The sequence below is a fragment of the Neolamprologus multifasciatus genome, chromosome 16 (genome assembly GCF_963576455.1).
Source record: "Neolamprologus multifasciatus chromosome 16, fNeoMul1.2, whole genome shotgun sequence".
Taxonomy (NCBI): domain Eukaryota; kingdom Metazoa; phylum Chordata; class Actinopteri; order Cichliformes; family Cichlidae; genus Neolamprologus; species Neolamprologus multifasciatus.
Window position 1 is genome coordinate 5,533,691 of NC_140454.1, and position 20,859 is coordinate 5,554,549.

At 39.8% G+C, this 20,859-nt stretch overlaps 1 protein-coding gene and 1 long non-coding RNA gene across 2 annotated transcripts in view; one reads left to right on the top strand and one right to left on the bottom strand.

Annotated features, from left to right (window-relative positions):
* Positions 1-20,859, top strand: part of LOC146500090 (uncharacterized) — a 193,876-nt gene that overhangs the window by 166,751 nt on the left and 6,266 nt on the right. The gene's annotated exons all lie outside the window — the stretch shown is intronic.
* The window catches only part of LOC146500098 (radixin), a 52,871-nt gene that overhangs the window by 11,073 nt on the left and 20,939 nt on the right, over positions 1-20,859 (bottom strand). Inside the window, exons 3-5 of the mRNA XM_085135492.1 lie at positions 6,031-6,114; positions 1,848-1,943; positions 1,424-1,546 (exon numbers count right to left, since the gene is read on the bottom strand). Of these exons, the coding sequence (XP_084991618.1) occupies positions 1,424-1,546; positions 1,848-1,943; positions 6,031-6,114 (303 nt within the window). The remainder of the gene's footprint in view (positions 1-1,423; positions 1,547-1,847; positions 1,944-6,030; positions 6,115-20,859) is intronic.

A 20,859-nucleotide genomic window follows, 5' to 3' on the forward strand; every position in this document is an offset into this window, starting at 1 on the left:
TTAAACATGAGAGGTTTTTGGACAAAGTTTGTGTTTTTTCCATTGTTTAAGCACTGCTTCCAGCCAGAAATCCCCTATAGCTGCAGAAAAGGCTAACATTGTTATCTTTTTACAAAAAAACAGCTGAACATGAGAGGTTTTTGGACCAATTTTGTGTTCGGTTCGAGCAGCGTTTAAGCACCGGCACCGTTTCAAAAGTACCGGTTTGGTACTGGTATCGGATAAAACCTAAACGATACCCATCCCTAGTCAGAATTTGCTGTAAACTGGAACATCACTTTCTAGTCGGACTTCCAACTCAGAAGTTGGTGATCCCCCACCAACCCTAACAGTCCAAATGGTGGCAGTGTATGTAAACATTTGTGACTTGTAACCTGCACTACTACATATGTGTGTTTGAGACATAAGCCAAAATAAATTAATTAATTAAATAAGCCATATGCAGAACATGGTTCTATCCATGCATGTGCCTCATTAATGGCTCCACCTTTACCTTTACTAAGACTGAAACAAACCTTGTTTACTCTTGCTTTTCTGACATTCCTAATGGAATGTGCTGAACTTGGAAGTAATGTCACTTCCCAGTTCCGCCTTCCAACTTACGATGCAAATGGAACACAGGACTCTGTTGCGGACACGGAAACATCACAGCTGAGTAATCATTCCTGTTTCACCTGGATGGAAGCACGCTGCCTAGGCTGCATGAACAGTTGGTGCATTGTAAAGTGAAGTCTTGAAAAATTGGCAGGCAAGTGCGCCTGAGGTGGCGGACTACAAGCACGCTTCAAAGAAGCATAACGGGAATCACTGCTCACCCGTGGTGTCTCCAGCTGTCCGCGCCCACAACAGAGTATAATTGAGGCCTTGTACTGATAGATCAGAAAACTGGAGGTGACAACAGTCAGTGGGTGGGCTGTAGTTAAATGAATGTAGAGGAATTAAAGGGATTTTCACTAAACAGCAGGATTCAGAGAATAGTGTTTCTGTCAATATTATTCAGCAGCGGGGGACGCACATTAAACATGGTTATTAAAACAAAAACAAAAACCCCCAATTTAGCTGACAGACACTGGCGATGCAGATAGGGAAATAAATAATGATTTAAAACTCCAGGAAAAGTATTTCAGCTCGTCATCAAACCACCTTTCAATATTATATTTAATAAATGCAAGCCAGCGGCAACCATACGTACTCTTTTATTTGCTGATATGTTGATCCATCTACTGCCATAATTGATGTAGAAAGCAAATATACCGGTAAGCATGATCTATACTAACCACAATAGCTACATTATTGGACACCAGCTCAAATAAGGTGTAATTATTGTCTTAGATGAGTTTGGCTCTTTACAGCTGTAAATCCAGCTCAGTTTTCATGCAGGTTTACCCCGTACGAGCTTGGCAGCCTGGGCAGTTCACAGTACCTGCAGGAAGAAAAGTTTCTGTGTGATCTCCTGGATGAGCTCCTCAGAAACATCCTCAGGGAAGAACTTTGCTCTGAACTTGAACTGCAGCGGATTCTCCTTCTTGACATCCTGCTGAGTCACCTGGAAGGAACACCCGAACACAAGCCTTCATCATCTGCCCTTTACAAAGTGCATGTGGCATGAAAGTCCTGAGAAAACTCAACTGAAAAAACAGATCTCAGTGTTCATGGTCCATCCTCTACGTCGTTTTATAAAGTATTAACAACAGGATGATGAATGTTTACCATTTACAAGGAGTCATAAGATTAAAATGTTTTCTTAATGTGAGAATAAATTCAGTTGTTACAAAGAATATAAACATAAGCATGCTTAAGCTACGCTGAGTGATGGATTTCTTCCTGTGTTTTGAGCAGCCTCTCACCTTCTTATTGAGCTTGAGCCACGTCACGTAGCCTTTGCTGTCTGTGTACTGCAGGCCGAAGAACCACACCTCCCTCAGACCGACTGTTTTCACCACCTGAAACCACAAATATATCTTACGTTTTCCACTTCCTCTTCAAAAAGTCTCAAAATTTCCCCGACACCTGCAGTCCGTATGACTGTTATCTGTACTTGCAGTTTCAGTTCTTTCAGGATTTGAGACCACAAATTGTACGCGCTGCGTCAGATAAAGTAAAAGTGCTCTGTCATCTCACTGGTATCACGTACCGACAGCAATCTTACCAAATCGGTGCATCATTAAAAAGTGAAACTGAATATTTTCCCTCGTCTTTCCTCCCTGTTGTCAAACAATTCTCTGTTTGTGATTCACAAACTATTGTCTCACACACAGAGAGGAAGCGTGAGAAAGAGACACAGACGATCCCAGAGGGGATTGTCGACACTCTCTCAGATGTTAAGGTGATTTACACAGTCAATACCACGCCACTTCTACCATGTAATTAACTCTTTCTCACGCACAGAGAAGAAAAGAGATGCTGACATAAACAAGCTAAATACCCATGTCGCATGCACGCACAACTGCGAAAGCCCCCACAAACGCCCATCCAAAAAAAACCCACACCGTTGCGATGGTAACGGTACAATCAATTACATTTGCAAACACACACACACGCCTACACAGAGCAGGCCTCCAGTGGGACTGCGGTACGAGGAGACAGCTATGTGGATAAGAGACTTCGGGATGAGAGGGGAGGAATGATGAGTGCAGCAGAGACGGGGAAAGACGATCAAGCTGCCTGGACCTCTGAGCAGGACTCTCATACTTTCAGGCTAGATAAAGACATTTGCTCACACAGGCAGTTTTACAAGCGAGTGTGATCATCACCCATCACAGGCTTACATGTTTGGGTTAGTTTGTCTGAAAGCTTTTCCATCATGCTGTGGCCTTTTATCATCCTGTGTGTGTGTTTGAGTGAGCCATTTATCGTGAGCTCTGCAGCCTCTTTATCAATGAAGCCCTCACTTCATTCATGCGAATCTGGACCACTGCGAATGAATCAGGACATGCAGCACAGGGGAAAACTGTGCTGCATGTCATTTGCCTTCTGGACATGTGACTTCCTGTACTGTAGGTAACATAGCCATGCTGCATTTAATGGATCTCAGAGAGACTGGACAGTTTTCATGGCAGAAGATTATAAAGGATGCAGAAGAAATATAGCTCCTGAAGCACGTCAGTTGTTGCTATGCATATCAATCGCACTTTATATGACGGACGGTTTAAAAAAAACTACATCTGAGTCCTACAAAAAGAAACCATGTCAGCATCTCCATGACCGAGGTTGGTACAGACAATCTTTATCAGCTGATCGCCTCAGACAGTTCTGCTGCCTGCAGCGAAGACTATAATACTGCACAGTACTACAGTGTGTAGACTGGTGTGCTTCATGGAGCACTGTAGTGAGATGCTGCCACACTCCTGGACCACAGTGTGGTTTCAGGACTTCTTGTGGATGCTAATTTGAAATGTGGAGGGACTGTACTAGCTGTAATTGAGAGGTGGTCTAACATGAAGGCATGTCCTTTTAGATGTTGGAATGCATTCATATCCTCATGAGGGAATTTGCCGTCATTATGGGTCCAATCCAGTCTGAATCATCACACTGGATTCCTCTGTGGAATGACTGTGGCTATTTACTGGATCCAGACCACGCTCTGCACCATTTACAACAAGCAGCTGAACACTTTGTCTAACATTCATTTCAGCTCCGCTGCCACAGCAACAGATACAAAGTCTTTTCCACTTTAAACCTGTTTTTTGTTTTTTTTTGAAGATCACAAAAAAAGCTCCTTTTTAATAGTTAAAAAAAAACATTTTTAGTACCAGTTGAGGTTTGGTTTTCTTTTTATTGTGCAAAGTTGTTTTTCCACACTTTGGTTACTGTAACACTGTAATTTTCAAACTTTTAGGATATTTCTTCTTATTAAAAAATAAGTAAATATCACCAAAACAAATCCATCAAATAAAGATTAAGGTCGTTTCCTACATATAGCAAAGTTACAGCAGAAGGCATCTCTGGACTGAACAAACCTATTTTATCAAACTAGCAGAATTCTTTCTAGGAATTCTGACTGTACATTGGCTAAATCCATACACCTGTAACACCTCAGCTGCCTGCTTAACAGCTTTGCCCTTAATGATGGGAATTACCCGAACAGACAACACGGCGATAACAAGCCTTGAAATAATAAAGGGAGGAAAACAAAGAGAAAAGACAGGCGCTATCTTCATTTTGGAACAATTAAGATTTGTATTTTCATGTAACATAATCACAATAATTACTCCAAATATCCACCATCGTATCTATTTCTAGCTGAATAAGTGCGATAATGTGTGAAGGGTAGAATTCTCACTGATATTAAGAATTCGGGTCAGGTAAATAACTGATCTTTAAAGCTTTTTTAAGTGTGTACTAATAAGAATTAGCCGATGTTGGTTTGAAGCCTTCTCAAGTAGCTCTAGTGAAATGCTCAAATTCACCACAAGGTGGTGCTACCTCCTTTTTTAGAGACAACAAGGAGCTCATCTGTATGGCTACTGAATGTAGCCCTGTGGAGACCTGTCATTGTTTGGTCTCTGTTGAGTCCTGCAGAACAAAGAATCAGTGTTTTCATTCACATGTCTGAAACCTGCCAAAATATCCCACACCAATGCAATATAAGCCACTCACATGTTACAAGATCTCATCATTCAATACTTTATCCCCACCGGCTTGTTCATTTATAAGCTGCAAGGCGTCTCGTCTATTGCTTACTTTCGGTCGCTTTTAAAACCAAAATAATCTCAAACAAATGAATATTTGGTTTTCTTCTTATGAGCGTGAATATAACACAAACACACTGAACACACATATCACTGTACGCTGACTGTAAACAAGCATCCTTTGGCAGATTCGGTACTATGCAGCGCAAGTGTACGCACACACACAAATCACTGGGCATTTGACAGTTGGTTGCTATGGCGATGCATAGGCACAGGCAGCTGAAACGTTCAGATTTGGTGCGTTTCATAAAAAGAAAAGCGATATTAGAGAGTAACGGATGTGGAGACTTTGTGAAGTCGCCAAACAAAAGAGCCAATTCATGTTAACTACAAAATTAACTAATGTGTTAATATTCCAACGTCACGCAGTTTCACACCTGCATTTCCTGCAAGATCAAAATGTTTAGTGTCAACAGAAGCTGGCATCTTTCTCAGTGGTTTCCACGAGTCAGCTACAACCACCAACTGTCATCATCCTTTCAAACAATCAGATGAGCTGATCAGAGTCAGAATATGAATGAGTAAAAAATAACTGCATAACAAATGTTAGGAAAACCCGTTTGTGTGTCTGATTTCTCTATGGATCCTGGCACCCAAAGGTCAAAGGCACGTTCATAGACAGCTCTGAAACAGAACGTGGTTGCTCAGCTATCCACAGCAGGAAGCAGAACACACAAATACAAAAACAAAACCACAGTTTCACTGAGTGTGTATGTTGCACAAATACTACAGATATGATCTGCAGCTTTAGACTGCAACAAGTCCTGATTTCTGCTGTTAAAACAGATCTATTACAAACACACAGCCTTACTCCCCTGCTGTTGTACAGAACATGACAACAAAAGCAGAAAACAAATGTGTTTCTCTCGCATTTTGTCTTCGCGGTATTCCACCGCAACCCCAACAACCCTTTGTAGTCTGACATGAAACGACACTGAAAGCTGCCCTTTTACTTCCCAAACAGTGTACACACGTACACAGTTATGCACACCATCCACACAATACTTCCACCCATCTGCTGACTCCTGAAAGCTCCTCTTTTGAACAAAGAGTGCTTTATGTTTTCTTTGTACAGAACCAGTACCAACCCGAACCCAGCCAAGCACACCCTGGTACACGCACCAGCACTTAGTTTCAGTGTTGCATTTCATTAGTAATCCATGAGTCTTTCAGTAGGTCACATAGTCTAAAATACCTGTAGTGTCTATTCTAACAGTACAAGTCATTTTGAACCCTTCTAGCTGCAGAAGAAGATTTGGTCCTCACAATCTAAGATTAAAACTGAATAAATTAAAAATAAGACACTTACATCTTTGTGTTTACAGTATGCGACTCTTACCTGATCGAAGAGCTGTTTGCCTGTTGTGTTGGGCTGGATGGCAAACTCCAGCTCAGCGTCCATGGTGGTGACGCGCACATTGATCTGTGAAACACAAGTAATGGATCAGTAAATGGTTTACTTAATTCTACTTGTTGAACACGGACGATATATAAAAGACAGACATACTCAGTGGGATGTAACCCTCAGGGATATAGTTTTCAAGCATCTAGCCATGCAGTCAGCTTTTACGAACATTTTTGAAAGATTGGGTCGTTTTCAGGAGTTCACAGAGCTCGAGTGTGGTACTGTAATAGGATGCCAGCATTGCAACAAGTCAGTTTGTGAAATTTCCTCCCTTTCAGATATTCCACTGTAAGTGCTGGGTATCGTCACTGATTTCTAGAATCGATTCAATTCCGATTCACAAGGTCCTGAATCGATTCGATCCACGATTCGATTTAATTCGATTCGATTCACTTCGATTTGAATATGGGAAATTTTGACAGTCAGAAATATTATAATTCAGATCAGTACAGTTACATATTTTTGTATCTATAAAAAGGAAGCTGACAGACGCAAGACTTTATCAAAGGTGTGAGCGTCACAGCAGATGCCTTTGTGTCAAAGTAGCTGAAGATAAAACACAGAAACACATGAAGGTGATTTTTCCTGGCCTGGGATTTTATAAAAATATTCTGCAGTACATCAAAAACGAAAGAAAACCATTAATCAACGCATGAACATTACCTCTGAAGTTACAGCGGTTTTATTAGAGACACGGCTAAGCATTTTGCATTTTGCATAATTTTAAAAAGTTTAAATTTGTTCAGCATTGAATGGCAGAAATTAGGTTTTCTTTTCAGAAGTATATAAAACGGAAAGAAAAAAAAAGTCGGCCGATAGCGCTGTAAACAACGGTAGACTTGTGCGTAACAAGCAAGCGAATAATGCAGAAAACCATACAGACAGAGAGAGAGAGAGAGAGAGACAGAGAGACAGAGAGAGAGAGAGAGAGAGAGAGCTGTGCATCATGGTAGAAGCAAAACAGTAAAAGTCAGAGTGAATACATGACGATGTTTATGTGAAGCGTAGTTTGGATCTTCTTTTGCTGCTGGTTCGGTCAATATTGTTTGGAGAGACATCAAACTAACAGCTTTACAATCAGCGCATAAAGGGCGTGAACACAAAGCGCGGACCCGCCGACAGATCAGAATCAGCGAGCTGTCGGCTTTCAGCCCCGACTGTGAGAAATTCGACATCTAACTGATTCTGATCCGCGGGCTGCGCTGTGTGTTTAAGTCTTTGTGCAGAATCCGTGTTCCTGCTCTCATTTACTGTTTTAGCTGTTTGGTGGTTGTTGAAATTTTGTGAGATTTCACCAGAGATTCTGGCATTTCGGGCAAAATAAATTTGTATTAAAAAATCGATTCAGGATTTTAATGAATCGATTTTACGTAATCCAAGCCAGAATCGATTTTAATCGATAAATCAATTATAAAAACCCACCCCTAATAGTGACATTGCCAAGTGCTGAAGTGTGTATTGCAGAAAAGCACACTTAACTGCAATGGTCCAAAACTCTTCTGGCATTAACATCAGCAGAAAAAACGTGCACCAGAAGCTTCATGGCATGGGTTTCTATAGCTGTGCAGCTTGCCAGCATGTTCTGCGAGTGTCAGCTAGGGCTGCCACAAACGATTATTTTGATAGTCGACTAGTCACTGATTATTTTTGCAATTAGTCGACTAATCAGATCATGCATCCATTGGACGTAAACCGTGCAGCTTATTGCACCAGCAGCATCTGCTCCTATATAACTATCATTAGCTTACAGCTTTAAGTGTTTAAGGTATGTGCAAACTAACAATAAAGACAAGATGATAGTTTATTACATTTTAATGAAATTTGCAGATTGTTTCGGTGAAGTTTAATAAACTCCTTGCTATCTAAAATATAACAGGACACCGGAGTAAATTATCGAGCATCTCACACTTCTGATAATCAGTTGTCTTCTTGAGGTTTATTCAGCTGTGTAAAAACTATAACTTTGATCTCAGCCAAACCGATTTACTCAGGAACAAATAAAATACTAAAAAAAAGCCAAACAATAACATTTTGAAGTTATCTAAGTGACTTATATATATTTAACCTGAGTAGCGAAAGACGGCGGTGGGTTTGAAAATGATTTGCCGGGAGTCCGGTGTTCTCACGGCTCTAGTGAGCCTAGCCCCCGGCTAGCTATCGAGCTAGTGGGTAACAGACGTCTCCGAAAACGTTGGAGCGCTTTTGAAAATATGTGGCGTCTTGATAAACTGAGCAGATATTTGAGGTTTACACAGCTACATTCTCGCCTGAAAATATGTTAAATGTTTATTTTGTGACCCAGAAAGAATAATAAGAGTAATATTAAAACTAACTAGCTGCCGCCATTGTTGGAAACTGAGCAGGGCTGCGCTATGAATTCTGGGACACAGCTTCTTCTTCTCCGAGGTTTAACGGCAGCTGGCATCCTTGTACATGCAGTGCTGCCATCTTCTGTTTCAGTCCGTTATTACACTCTTAAATCCTACTACTTATTCCTGCGTCTTTTGGGATCTTACAAAGCTTCAAACGACGTGTCGACTGTTAAATCAGTCGTCGACGATTTTGATAGTCGACTAATCGTGACTAGTCGACTAATCGTGGCAGCCCTAGCGTCAGCTGAAGACTTATACTGTAGAACATGTAAAACCTGATTTATGTGGTTTGAACGTTTCCCACAGACGACCATGATGCAGCATAAAGGCAGTGATGGCCACTGTATTTGGTCAAAGATGATCCACACCTTGTAACCATTGTGACACTGACAGCAATGCAGAGTGTTGGAAAACCCCTTCAGTAAATTCTAATTTGAGATCATTGAGTTGAAATAAGAGGTGGCAAAGGAGATCTAGAAACTGTCGAGAGGTCACTCTACAGAATCTGTGATTTTAAATAACCAACACAAGTGCTATATAACTGGGAAGGAGAAGGAAGCGTGTACAGGAAGCTGCAACACATTTAACAGTTTAAATGTAATGTAATAGAAATTAATATATTACATTTAGAAAAAAAAGGGAACCCTAAGTGTAAATTTAAAAAAAACAAAACTAAATATATATCTAAATATATGTGTGGAGGAAGCAGAACTGCTAAAAACAGGATGTGAAAGTTCCTAACAACGTGTGAAAATCTAAAGACTGTATTGAAAGAAAGCAAATATAAGCAGCTTGGAAAAAAGTAAACTGGACTGATCTGAGGCTCCACAGTCTGCTGGTGGGACTGCCTGTGCAGCTGTGTGTGAGTCCCTGTCAGACTTCTATAAATATTCCCAACACACACACACACACACACACACACACACACACACACACACACACACACACACACACAGCCAGCTTCCATATTAGGTGCAGCCTGTTTACGCTGCTTATCCTTCTTCCCATAAACTGAATAGAGGAAGTTTTCACTCTACTTTTACCAAGACCTGTCACTAGGTTTCCGATTTAACTGTAATGTAAAGGGGGGGGGGGGGGGTACTCGGTGAAAACTACAATGACTCAAACTACAATAAGAACCACTTCTTCTGGATCTTTGGGGTTCACTGGACATCTGTGCTTTAGCATAGAAGAGTGGAAATTTGCACAAGAAACAACCATAATAATTTGGAGAATGCATCACTTCCTCAATGAGTTATGATGCAGTGCTATTCATAAGAAAAGCCCAGACAGATATCTAAGGAAAACAAGCCATCGCTGCGTGAATTCAGGAAATTTCACCTCATTTTAAATTTTAACACAGTAACATGTTTTAAAAGACTAAGAAACCCAGAGATCAGATCAGCCCTCAAAACCACACCACTGCCCTACAGTAATCCTTTCCAGACACTTTTAATAGTAATGAACTCTTACTCATATGCAGCACATAAATATGCAATCGCACATTTGTCTTGGTGTGCATCTATTCCTCTCTTCCCACTCGAGGTGCAATACATTATAATGCCCTGTGCCGCAGTATGAAACCCTCTCTGCAGTGAAACCAATCACCAACTGGCACTGTCCTCAAGTAACCCTGGCAGAAAGTGAGAGGGGAGTGAGAGAGGCACAGAGGAGATGAAAAAGCGATAATGATACAGTAAAAACTTGCTACCAGTCTTATGCCGTTTTATACTACTACAAGAAATCTATGCAATCGCTTAATTATACCTTCCCAGAAATGCAAACACTGCAGCCACCTTAACAACTGTCTGCTTTGCAGTAACCCCTGTGAAACTACATGTAATAGAATGTAACTGTATCTAGCTTGCTCACTATGCTATCCAATAACTCATATATGGAGTTTTTCTTATTGTCATAGTTCTGTCAATCCTGCATCAGCTCTGAAGTATAAATGAATACAACGATGTTGACTGAGACGGAAGCAATAAAATGCACTTCAAGTATAAAATTGCTGCATAAGGAACTAGTAAGGTGTGCGTGTGTAAATATTTAGAGACACACAAAGACAAAGAGATGATGCCTACGGTGAACTGAGTGCATCAATCATAAGAAATCACAGACAGCTCTACTGACCTGAAAAATATACGACAGACAGTGGGTACACACACACACACACACACACACAATTGTTCTGCAGATAAAACCAAAAGCACTCTACCCAACCTCTATCTCACACACACACACACACACACACACACACACACACACACACACACACACACACACTAAAGTGTGTATATTATTCTCTATATTTTTCCCTCTCGTCCTGTAATGTGTTGCATCTTTTTGTCTGCAAAGATACTAATAAATTCCCATTAAGTTCCACAGCAAAGTGAGTTCCTCTCTTGTAAAAAACAAAAAAACCCACACTGTGCTAAACTACATACAACTCAGCTGCAGTCCACACTTTTTAGGCGACTCCTCTAAGATAGTACGGACTCTAGGAGGTAGGACAGCATGGCTCTCAAAGAATGAGCAGCTGCTTCACTGTATGGATTTATTTTATTTTTATTTAAATACTCACTATTTACACACTCCATTTCTGACTCTACAATGTCTCAGCTACAAGCATGATAAATAACCCAATAGCCTCTGTGCACTTCTGGCATCTGAACAACTGAATTACTTTTCTTGTCGATGGCAACACTCCCACCAAAACCAGGAGAATCCTTTGCATCAGCATGTTGCACAGTCACAGCAGCTAACACTCCCGTAAGCCTTGTCCACATGCCAGAACTGTGTCCCAACCACACTGCTGATGGATCAGAAACTGTGAAAGCGCCAGTTTGAAAGCAGTACACACAAAGACTGGGCGTGGGTTACTGACTCTTAATGTCAATGAATTTCCTATCACATGCAGAAAGAAATAAAAAAAAAGGTCCCAATTCAAGTAATTTTGAAAATGAGGGCATCATTTAATGTTCTTGGTCTGACATTGCATCCAAGGTTGATCTTACGAGACTCGTTACCCAACAGCTCCTAGGGGGCAGCTGCGACACATAACCAGCTACCTCATTTTTGTCGGGCTGACCGCAGCACAAGATTGTGGATTTTTGCTACACTGACTAGGCCTCAGTTTTAACACCAAACCCTTACTCAACTATTATCGATCACCACAATCATTTTTGATCAAGTTTCTGTCATTAAACTGGATAAACAGGAATTCAGACCCAAATAGCTTTTCACACTGTTACTGTGTAGCTGTTACTTTAAATATAATTACTCATGTTAATGTATCGATAATGTGCTTGTGAAAAATGAAGTGTGTTAGAAGTCTGAAGAGGGAACAGTGTTTGTGCAGTAGATGCGGGGAAAGCATGGGAACACTACCATATGGTGGTGTGTATATGTGTGTGTGCATGCGTTTAACAACAAGACTGACATCTGTGCGTATGTATGAGAGTGCAGCCATATGGGGCATATGACGTGCACACGCTGTACACCATGTATTCCACATGATAATACCTCACAGCAACATCCCAGTGGCACATTTTAATGTCATTTTCTAAAAAGCCATGTGGGCGTCCTAATGAGGGATTTTAACACTTGACAGGGTGGCCTAGAAAGGATCGTCCTCTCTTGAGATGAAAGAAAAGCTCATCGGTTCAACAGACAGGCAACAGTAAAAGAGGAAAACGCTAAACCGACGTTAAACAAGCGAGGCTAAAATGATTGTTTGTGTTATTTCTCGCATTGTGCAGATATCGACTTCAAGTTATCACTGACTAATATGTTTTTTTAAAGTTGTGTCTGACCAGTAGTCCAAAGACATGAAGTTACAGTAAAAAACAAAACAACAAACAGCCCAACACCACCACATTCTAACAGGCTGACTCGTAGAGAAATCTCTACGATGTAAAAAAAATACCTGAAACAACTCTAAAGTGTTCACTATATTGTACACGAGACTCCAGCTGTAGATTTGTGTGTATGCATGTGAGCAAGAGCTGTTTTAACATCTGTATTTGTGTGTGTCTGTGTGTGACACAGAGAGAGTGGGACAAACTGATGAAGAACCATGCCATGTCTTCTCGCTGATAGCTATGTTAACAGATAAAGCAGGCGGTCTCAGCCGTTTACTGATCACAGTCTATTCTGTTACTGTTGACTCACTCCAGCTGATAAAACTTTTTGTCTGAATGTTAGAGAAACACATAACATCTTTGTGTTCCACATTAAGGCTGCCACAAACGATTATTTTGATAGTCAACTAATCACCGATTATTTTTGCGATTAGTCGACTAATCAGATCATCATCCATTGGACGTAAAACGTACAGCTTATTGCACCAGCAGCATCTGCTCTTATATAACTATCATTAGCTTACAGCTTTAAGTGTTTAAGGTATGTGCTAACTAAAAATAAAGACAAGATGATAGTTTATTAAATTTTAATGAAATTTGCAGATTGTTTAGGTGAAGTTTAATAAACTCCTTGCTATCTAAAATATAACAGGACACCAGAGTAAATTCTCCAGCATCTCACACTTCTGATAATCAGCTGACGTTTATTCAGCTGTGTAAAAACTATAACTTTAATCTCAGCCAAACCGATTTACTCAGGAACAAATAAAATACTGAAAAAAGCCAAACAATAACATTTTGAATTTATCTAAGTGACTTATATAAGTTTAACCTGAGTAGCAAAAGACAGCGATGGGTTTAAAAACGATTTGACGGAGTCCGGTGTTCTAACGGCTCTAGTTAGCCTAGCCCCCTGCTAGCTATCGATCTAGTGGGTAACAGACGTCTCCGAAAACGTCGGAGCGCTTTTGAAAATATGTGGTGTCTTGATAAACTGAGCAGATATTTGAGGTATAAACAGCTACATTCTCGCCTGAAAATATGTTTAACGTTTATTTTGTGACCCAGAAAGAATAATAAGAGTAATATTAAAACTAACTAGCTGGAAACTGTTGCAAACTGCGCTATGAATTCTGGGAGTCGGACAGAGCTACTTCTTCTTCTTCGAGGTTTAACGGCAGCTGGCATCCTTGTACATGCAGTGCTGCCATCTTCTGTTTCAGTCCGTTATTACACTCTTAAATCCTACTACTTATTCCTGCGTCTTTTGTGATCTTACAAAGCTTCAAACGAAGCGTCGACTATTAAATCAGTCATCGACGATTTTGATAGTCGACGTAATCGTGACTAGTCGACTAATCGTGGCAGCCCTATTCCACATACACGCAGCAACAACAACGCTCAGGTCATGGCATCAAAATTAGATTTATGCAATCAGCGTGTCCGTTTTTCTACTGTCTATGTCATAAACTCATTATAGTCTATTCTAAACAGGACTCCCGTTAAGTACACACAAGTGTGTGCGCTAACAGTCACATAGCTTGTTGTAGTCAGACAACATGTTGAAACCCAGCTTGAACTTGTTACGACACAAACATGTTTAAAGTTAAATAGCTATGATAAATAAATACATTATTAATGTAAACTTGACAAAATTCATGAGTAAATTTCACAAGCACAGCTTTGAGTGATGGCACAGGAAGATCCCTTTGCTTTCACTTGGTCGACAACAAAAGTAGCTCTTTGTAGAAAATCATGCCTGACTGCAACAGGACACCTCATGGATTTGTTTATGTTGACTGTTAACAATATTAACCTTATGACTTCCATCCACATGATCAGCATGTCTCTGGGGACAGCTTTTTATGATATCTTGACTGACAGCCATTAATATGGGACCAGACACCATTACCACAAATGAACACTGGACTTTGCCTGGAGAATCAGGTTGTGACATTGACCAAACATGAAAATTCTCTAATGTAGCACAGACCAGTATAGAGTCCACATGACACTACTAGAAATAGTCTGTTTGGTATTCAGCTGCGAATTTAGAATTACCTGCACTAGGGCTTGAATCAAAACCAACACTCAGATCCTCTAATCGAACTAATTGTTCCCATGTTTGTTATTTCTGCTTTTTTTTGTTTTGTTTTGTTTTAACTTCTGTTAATACTTCCTCACTATGTACTGTCTGCTTCAAAGCACACTAGCATGTGTGTGTCGTCACACGGCTCCAGGCTTTAACATGCAAACATCATGGAGGAAAAGTCAAATAAAAATTGCATGTCTGTTATTTGGACATTCTTTAGTAAATACAACGTCAAACAAAAAAACAGAAGAAAACAGAAAACTGAATAAGGTAACAGCGGCAATCTGTTACAACACTTGAAAAAAAATCATATTACCGATATAATGTATATCTCCTAGCTTTAGGATTTGAGCAAGAACAGAAAACAATGGGGTTCATGTGGCTTTTTAAAGAAGGTTAAAGACAGTTTATTGTCCAATCTGGATACACGGGGCATCTGTCTTCTCAGGGACATCTCTGTCAGGTATTATCAAATCAAATCAAATCACTTTTATTGTCACATCACATGTGCAGGTACACTGGTACAGTACATGTGAGTGAAATTCTTGTGTGCGAGCTTCACAAGCAACAGAGTTGTGCAAAAATAAAATAACGTAAAACAAGCAAATATAAGAATGGCTAAATCTGAGACTAATAAATATATGTACAATATATAATAGTATATGCATTACTGGATGTGTATACTAAATATGTTTTTCTACGTGTGTGTATACATATTTTACAAATTTAATAGAGTAAACAATAAAATAAAATATATAGTTGGTTGAGACGTGCAAAACAGTGGCATTAATGTACAGTATGTAGTGCATAATGTTGAATATTAGATTATTATATTATATAGAAAAGTAAAGGTCTGCAGGGCATGTGTGAAAACAGCCATGAAGAGAAAGATCCATAAAGTTGAGTGGAGCTACAGAGAGCAGAAATATTTATTTGCATTGCAGATGAGCCGAAACACTATATACTATATCAGTTTTTGTAATAAGATTCCATCTAAGGAGACTCTGGAGAAATGGATCCCGTGTGCCTGTAGCTCCAGTGTTTACCAGCATCCTCCAGTCCCTGCATGCTATTCATAACAAGTAGTGACAGCTAAATAGTAGGCTAGTGTGTACAGGCTCAGGCTGCCCACGCAATACAGCCCACCTGTTGACTGTTAGTATGTGTGAGGGAGGAACACTCTCAGACAGCCATAATTAAAAGCTGTTGGTAGCTAAGCTGGTTAACAGAGGCTTTAAAGGCAACCGGGGGCTACGCTGCCACATTCAGCGCTTCATCATCATGCGTGATCTTTCCATTTATCTCATCTAACACCTGCCCTCTGTCAAGCTTCATCTCCTCACCTCTGCCTCACCTGTTTTCCATTTATCGTTTTGCTTTCCTAGACCCATTGTTCTTCCACACCTCTTTTTATTCAGCACATTAATGACTAGTGTGTTCTGCTTCGGGTTTGTTCAAATGGCTGTTTATATTTTCTGTCTCAAAGTCAGGTATTATGGATTCACAGTAAAAATCCATACATCAGCGCAGGGAAATTACACAGTAATGAGGGCTGATGTGGTCTTAAGTGGGAAAGGATAGCATGGAAGATATCGCTTTGCCTGCAGTGATGCAGAAAAAATACATCCGAGCAAGAATAAAAAGTGAAGGGCAGCACAAATCGAATACTTTCCTCCAGCTCAGGAAACAGCGAGAAAATAAAAGGTGGATTTTTCTTCCTTTTCCCTCAAATTATTATTATTATAATACTTTGGTTACCATTGGTTACCAATACAAACAAAATTTGTGGTGGAGCCACAACATACAATTTTCCCATCACATATATCCTTTATAGGGTCATCCCATATCATACCTTCTGTGATAACCAGTATGAATTTAGGCAGTAATAACAGTGTTCAGCAGCAATTTTGTGCTTCTACTTAAAACCTTCCAGTTAACAGTTTGTGCTTATATTTGACTTGTGCTGTGTCACTTGCAATACTACTGACAGAGCATTATATCACTATAATAAAATAAAGCTGCAGGCACCTTGTTTCATTAGATTTACACTTTATATGAGGCAGTATGCCATCAGTAACAGTAGCTCAGTAACAAGGATGGAAAAGTAATCCTTCATTTACTTATAAATGCTGCTGCCTGAAAGCGGAGTGTCAATAAAAGCATTCAGTATTTTTTTCCTACACTGTCAGAAATATAACTGCTAATTTTCTTAAAATTTAGTCTGGAAAATGTTGAGGCTATACTGCCCACCTCTTACTGGTTTCTTTGTAAAACCTGATTGGTTGGCCCTACAGTAAGCTTCATTTGGTTGGCTGTGCGGCACAAACTAACCCCTGAGAAGGAGGCTCACTAACAGTCACAGCTGGGACAAATTAACCTTGTTCAAAACCATGTGAAAGTGAGCGTTAACTATATTACTAATGGTAACATAATGGGGATTGGAAGGCCCCAGCTAATGTATTTCACTTATATCATGAAGTTCTTTCTTTATTATTTTATGTATAACTAAATGTATCAATATTGAGAATGTGTTTGTGTTAGATCTGAGTACTAATCAGTGGAGAGGCAGTGAGAATTTACTGTAAAGTAAGTTTGATGGATTTCTGATCAATACTATAGTAGTATTATTGTATCCGGTCGTTAAGTCTGACGTCACTAGCCGTGTCTGGGCCTAAACTCCGCTGCAGGTCCATATATCAAACGATCACTATGGCATTACTGAGAGTTGAAAAACTGTCTAAAGTCTTTCATCTTTAATAAAATGATCAGCGTTCTGCTCTACCAGGTGTAACAATTGAGTTTAACATCCAGGCATCCATGAAAACGGAATTTAAGACATTTAACGGAGTTAGAAGTTAGCAGGAAGTTAGCTCGCTAGCTTCTATCTAAATACAATATAGCATGTCCTGACTGCGGGGTTTTGGAAACAAATTAAAACGTACAGCTCTGTTATCACTTCCAACATAAATGAAGACAGAAAACTAAACAGCAGTGACGTTTGTAGGGTTACTGAAGTTTGGCTAGCTGGTATATAATGATGTGCTACGTGACTGCTAGCGACACAGCTATGTTAGCATAATATAAACAAGCTAACTCTTTTTCCACTCGATAAAAGTTAACGTGAGTGTTCTCGGTGGTCAGGAACAAATGTAATCGCATGACAGGATGCTGTAAAAGGACCAAACTTCAGCCAGGAGAACAACTGAGATAATCCATCCACAATACGAGGTTAGTCATTCATATACTGCTGCATGGGCTGGGCTGTAGTTACATCCTAAGGTTTTAAAAACTGAGCTTAAATAAATGATTAGCGGTAATAAAAGCCGAGGGAGGTCAACAGTGATCACTGACTGTTTTAGGAGCTTTTTGAGATTAGATAGAAGAAAATACAAAACATTAAACATGTTAACAACACAAAAGCCATATTAAACGCAGACTACTTTAGGCCCGGAAGTAGGATTCATCACGTCATCACTTAACGACCGGATTACTATTGTATTAGTAATTCTTGTGAATTGCAAATAGACAGATATACATCTCGCCACAGTGTTAGCTCATCAGTCTGTGGATGAGCTGAAAGTTATTTGAAACCATTATATGCATCAATTTTGAGAATTTTTTTTACTTTTTGCCAGCCCACAATAAATGTGACACAAACTATCTGCCACTGGTGTCAGTCAACATCGTCAGTATTGGCCGATACAGATACTGTATATCAGTGCATCACTAATGATGACCATCAGTATGATGGCATCCAGCTTTGTTGAATGATTGCAAGATTTCCAGATTCTGGAAACTGGTTGCAGAGATTTCCTCCCATTCAGTCCCAGCAACATTAGAGAGGTCCATACATAAAACTGCTGAATGGAGCATTGCCGTTTTTACACCACACCAAGCTTCCATTGAAATACAACTGAATCGTTTGGATGGTTAAAATCACATCATATGATTATTTCTCCAAATCACTAAGTTGTAGATCACAATGAATAAAAGTTTACAATTAAAATGATAATCTTTTTATCTACAAATTTTGAAAATATAGCTGGTAAATGCACTGAAACAGTGACTGAATGTAGGGTGGGGAGAGGAGGTGGAAGTAGTGCTGATCTTCACACCCTCCCTCTAATTAGATTTAGTGACTTGATAATTCCCATTATATAAATGAAAATGGCTGTGTAAAATATTTATAGCCTCCAGCGAGGGCTCACTGCCCCCTCTCTACAAGCCCCTGGCCCTCAGGGACACCAACGCCAGGAGGGGCAACATGTGCAAAACGCCGCAATAAATCAATAATGTACGATCCCCCGCTGCATCTCACACCCTAGATTAAAAGGCCTGATGCCTGCTCATTCCTACAAACACACACACACACACACACACACACACACACAGCAAACAAGTAAACAACACATTCTGCATTCACCCAGGCAGACATGTCGCTGAAACTTCAAATATTTTCATTAAAATGATCATCAAGTGAAATGAGTAGAGAGAAGTGAGTCCCTCTACAAACGCTGGCAGATGAGGATGGGTAAAACAAACATGTCGACTGTAATGATACACGATACGCACATCACAGTCAAGCCAGGCTCCCAACATCTGAAATGTCAAAGTGGCTACAGTCTAACTGATCAAGACCTAAACCCGGCAATCTCTAAAGGGAGTCTTTTCCCTTTAATTCATTTTTTAATTTTAAGTGGGCAGCAAACAATCAAACATGTGTCATAAATAATGACACATGCACACAGTATATTAAAACAAAGGGTAGACATTTTTTAACTGATTTACTGCCATGGGACTGCAGGCCTCCACCAACTAGGGCTGTGCGATATGACCAAAAACTCATATCCCGATATAAGAATTCTATCGTCCCAATAACGATATAAATCACAAAAATGTAACAATCTCTGTAAATTCTGTGAATCTCGGGCAGCTCGACTTGCCGGAAGTGTTTCCAGCTGTGCGTCATGTAGCTGGAGTCGAATGTTTTAACAGATGCATGAAACAATACATTTTTCAGACGTAGGTTGTAACAGCCGCCGTTTTCTTTGTGAGTATTTATTACACGGCGTGGGGAACAGCCTGTTCTAACGTTTGAGTCTAAGGTTTATTTTTTAGCACCTGGCGTCTTTTTTACTTCTCATCTGTAAATAATCTGCTCTTTCACGTGATTCAGTTTATTTTGAAAAGTCTCAACAGGATCTTGAGCTTTATTGTGAAAGGTTTATGTGGAACATAAACAAGCGGACACGCGATGCTGTTACCGACAATGCATAAAAACCAGGCGCTTGTCCGTCTGTAGTGTGGTTATATTAAATATAAGAGAAAAAGAGAACTTTAAGAAATTAATGTAGCCACTACAGTGACCATGAAAACCATGAAAAAAAATATTGCCGTAAACAGTTTATTTTGCGACACCACGAAACAAACGATAGCGTAAAATGAAACGATAGACGTTTTTATATCGTCATCTGATATATATCGTTATATCGAACAGCCCTACCACCAACAAATCAATCTTACATCATTGTCTAGACTCGTGATGGTTATATGTACTGCAAGAAATAGAAGCTGGCATTGGCGGCCAAAGATTAATGTCTCTAAATGTAGAACATTTAGTTTCTGAGTTTTAGCATTAGGCAATCACCAGAAAAGGGATTTTGCAGAACATAAGAAGTTTGTCAAGTTCTGTTAAAAGCTGCATAAAAGTTCTTGGGATTTGAACAGTAATAACTTACAAGGTCACATTCAGCTTGATCTCAGATGTTGCTTTAGTCTAGGGCTGCCACGATTAGTCGACTAGTCACGATTACGTTGACTATTAAAATCGTCGACAACTAATTTAATAGTCGACGCGTCGTTTGAAGCTTTGTAAGATCACAAAAGACGCAGGAATAAGTAGTAGGATTTAAGAGTGTAATAACGGACTGAAACAGAAGATGGCAGCACTGCATGTACAAGGATGCCAGCTGCCGTTAAAACCCGAAGAAGAAGAAGAAGCTCTGTCCCAGAATTCATAGCGCAGCCCTGCTCAGTTTACAACAATGGTGGCAGCTAGTTAGTTTTAATATTACTCTTATTATTCTTTCTGGGTCACAAAATAAACGTTAAAAATATTTTCAGGCGAGAATGTAGCTGTGTAAACCTCAAATATCTGCTCAGTTTATCAAGACACCACATATTTTCAAAAGCGCTCTGACGTTTTCGGAGACGTCTGTTACCCACTAGCTCGATAGCTAGCCGGGGGCTAGGCTAACTAGAGCCGTGAGAACACCGGACTCCGTCAAATCGTTTTTAAACCCATCGCTGTCTTTTGCTACTCAGGTTAAACTTATATAAGTCACTTAGATAAATTCAAAATGTTATTGTTTGGCTTTTTTCAGTATTTTATTTGTTCCTGAGTAAATCGGTTTGGCTGAGATTAAAGTTACAGTTT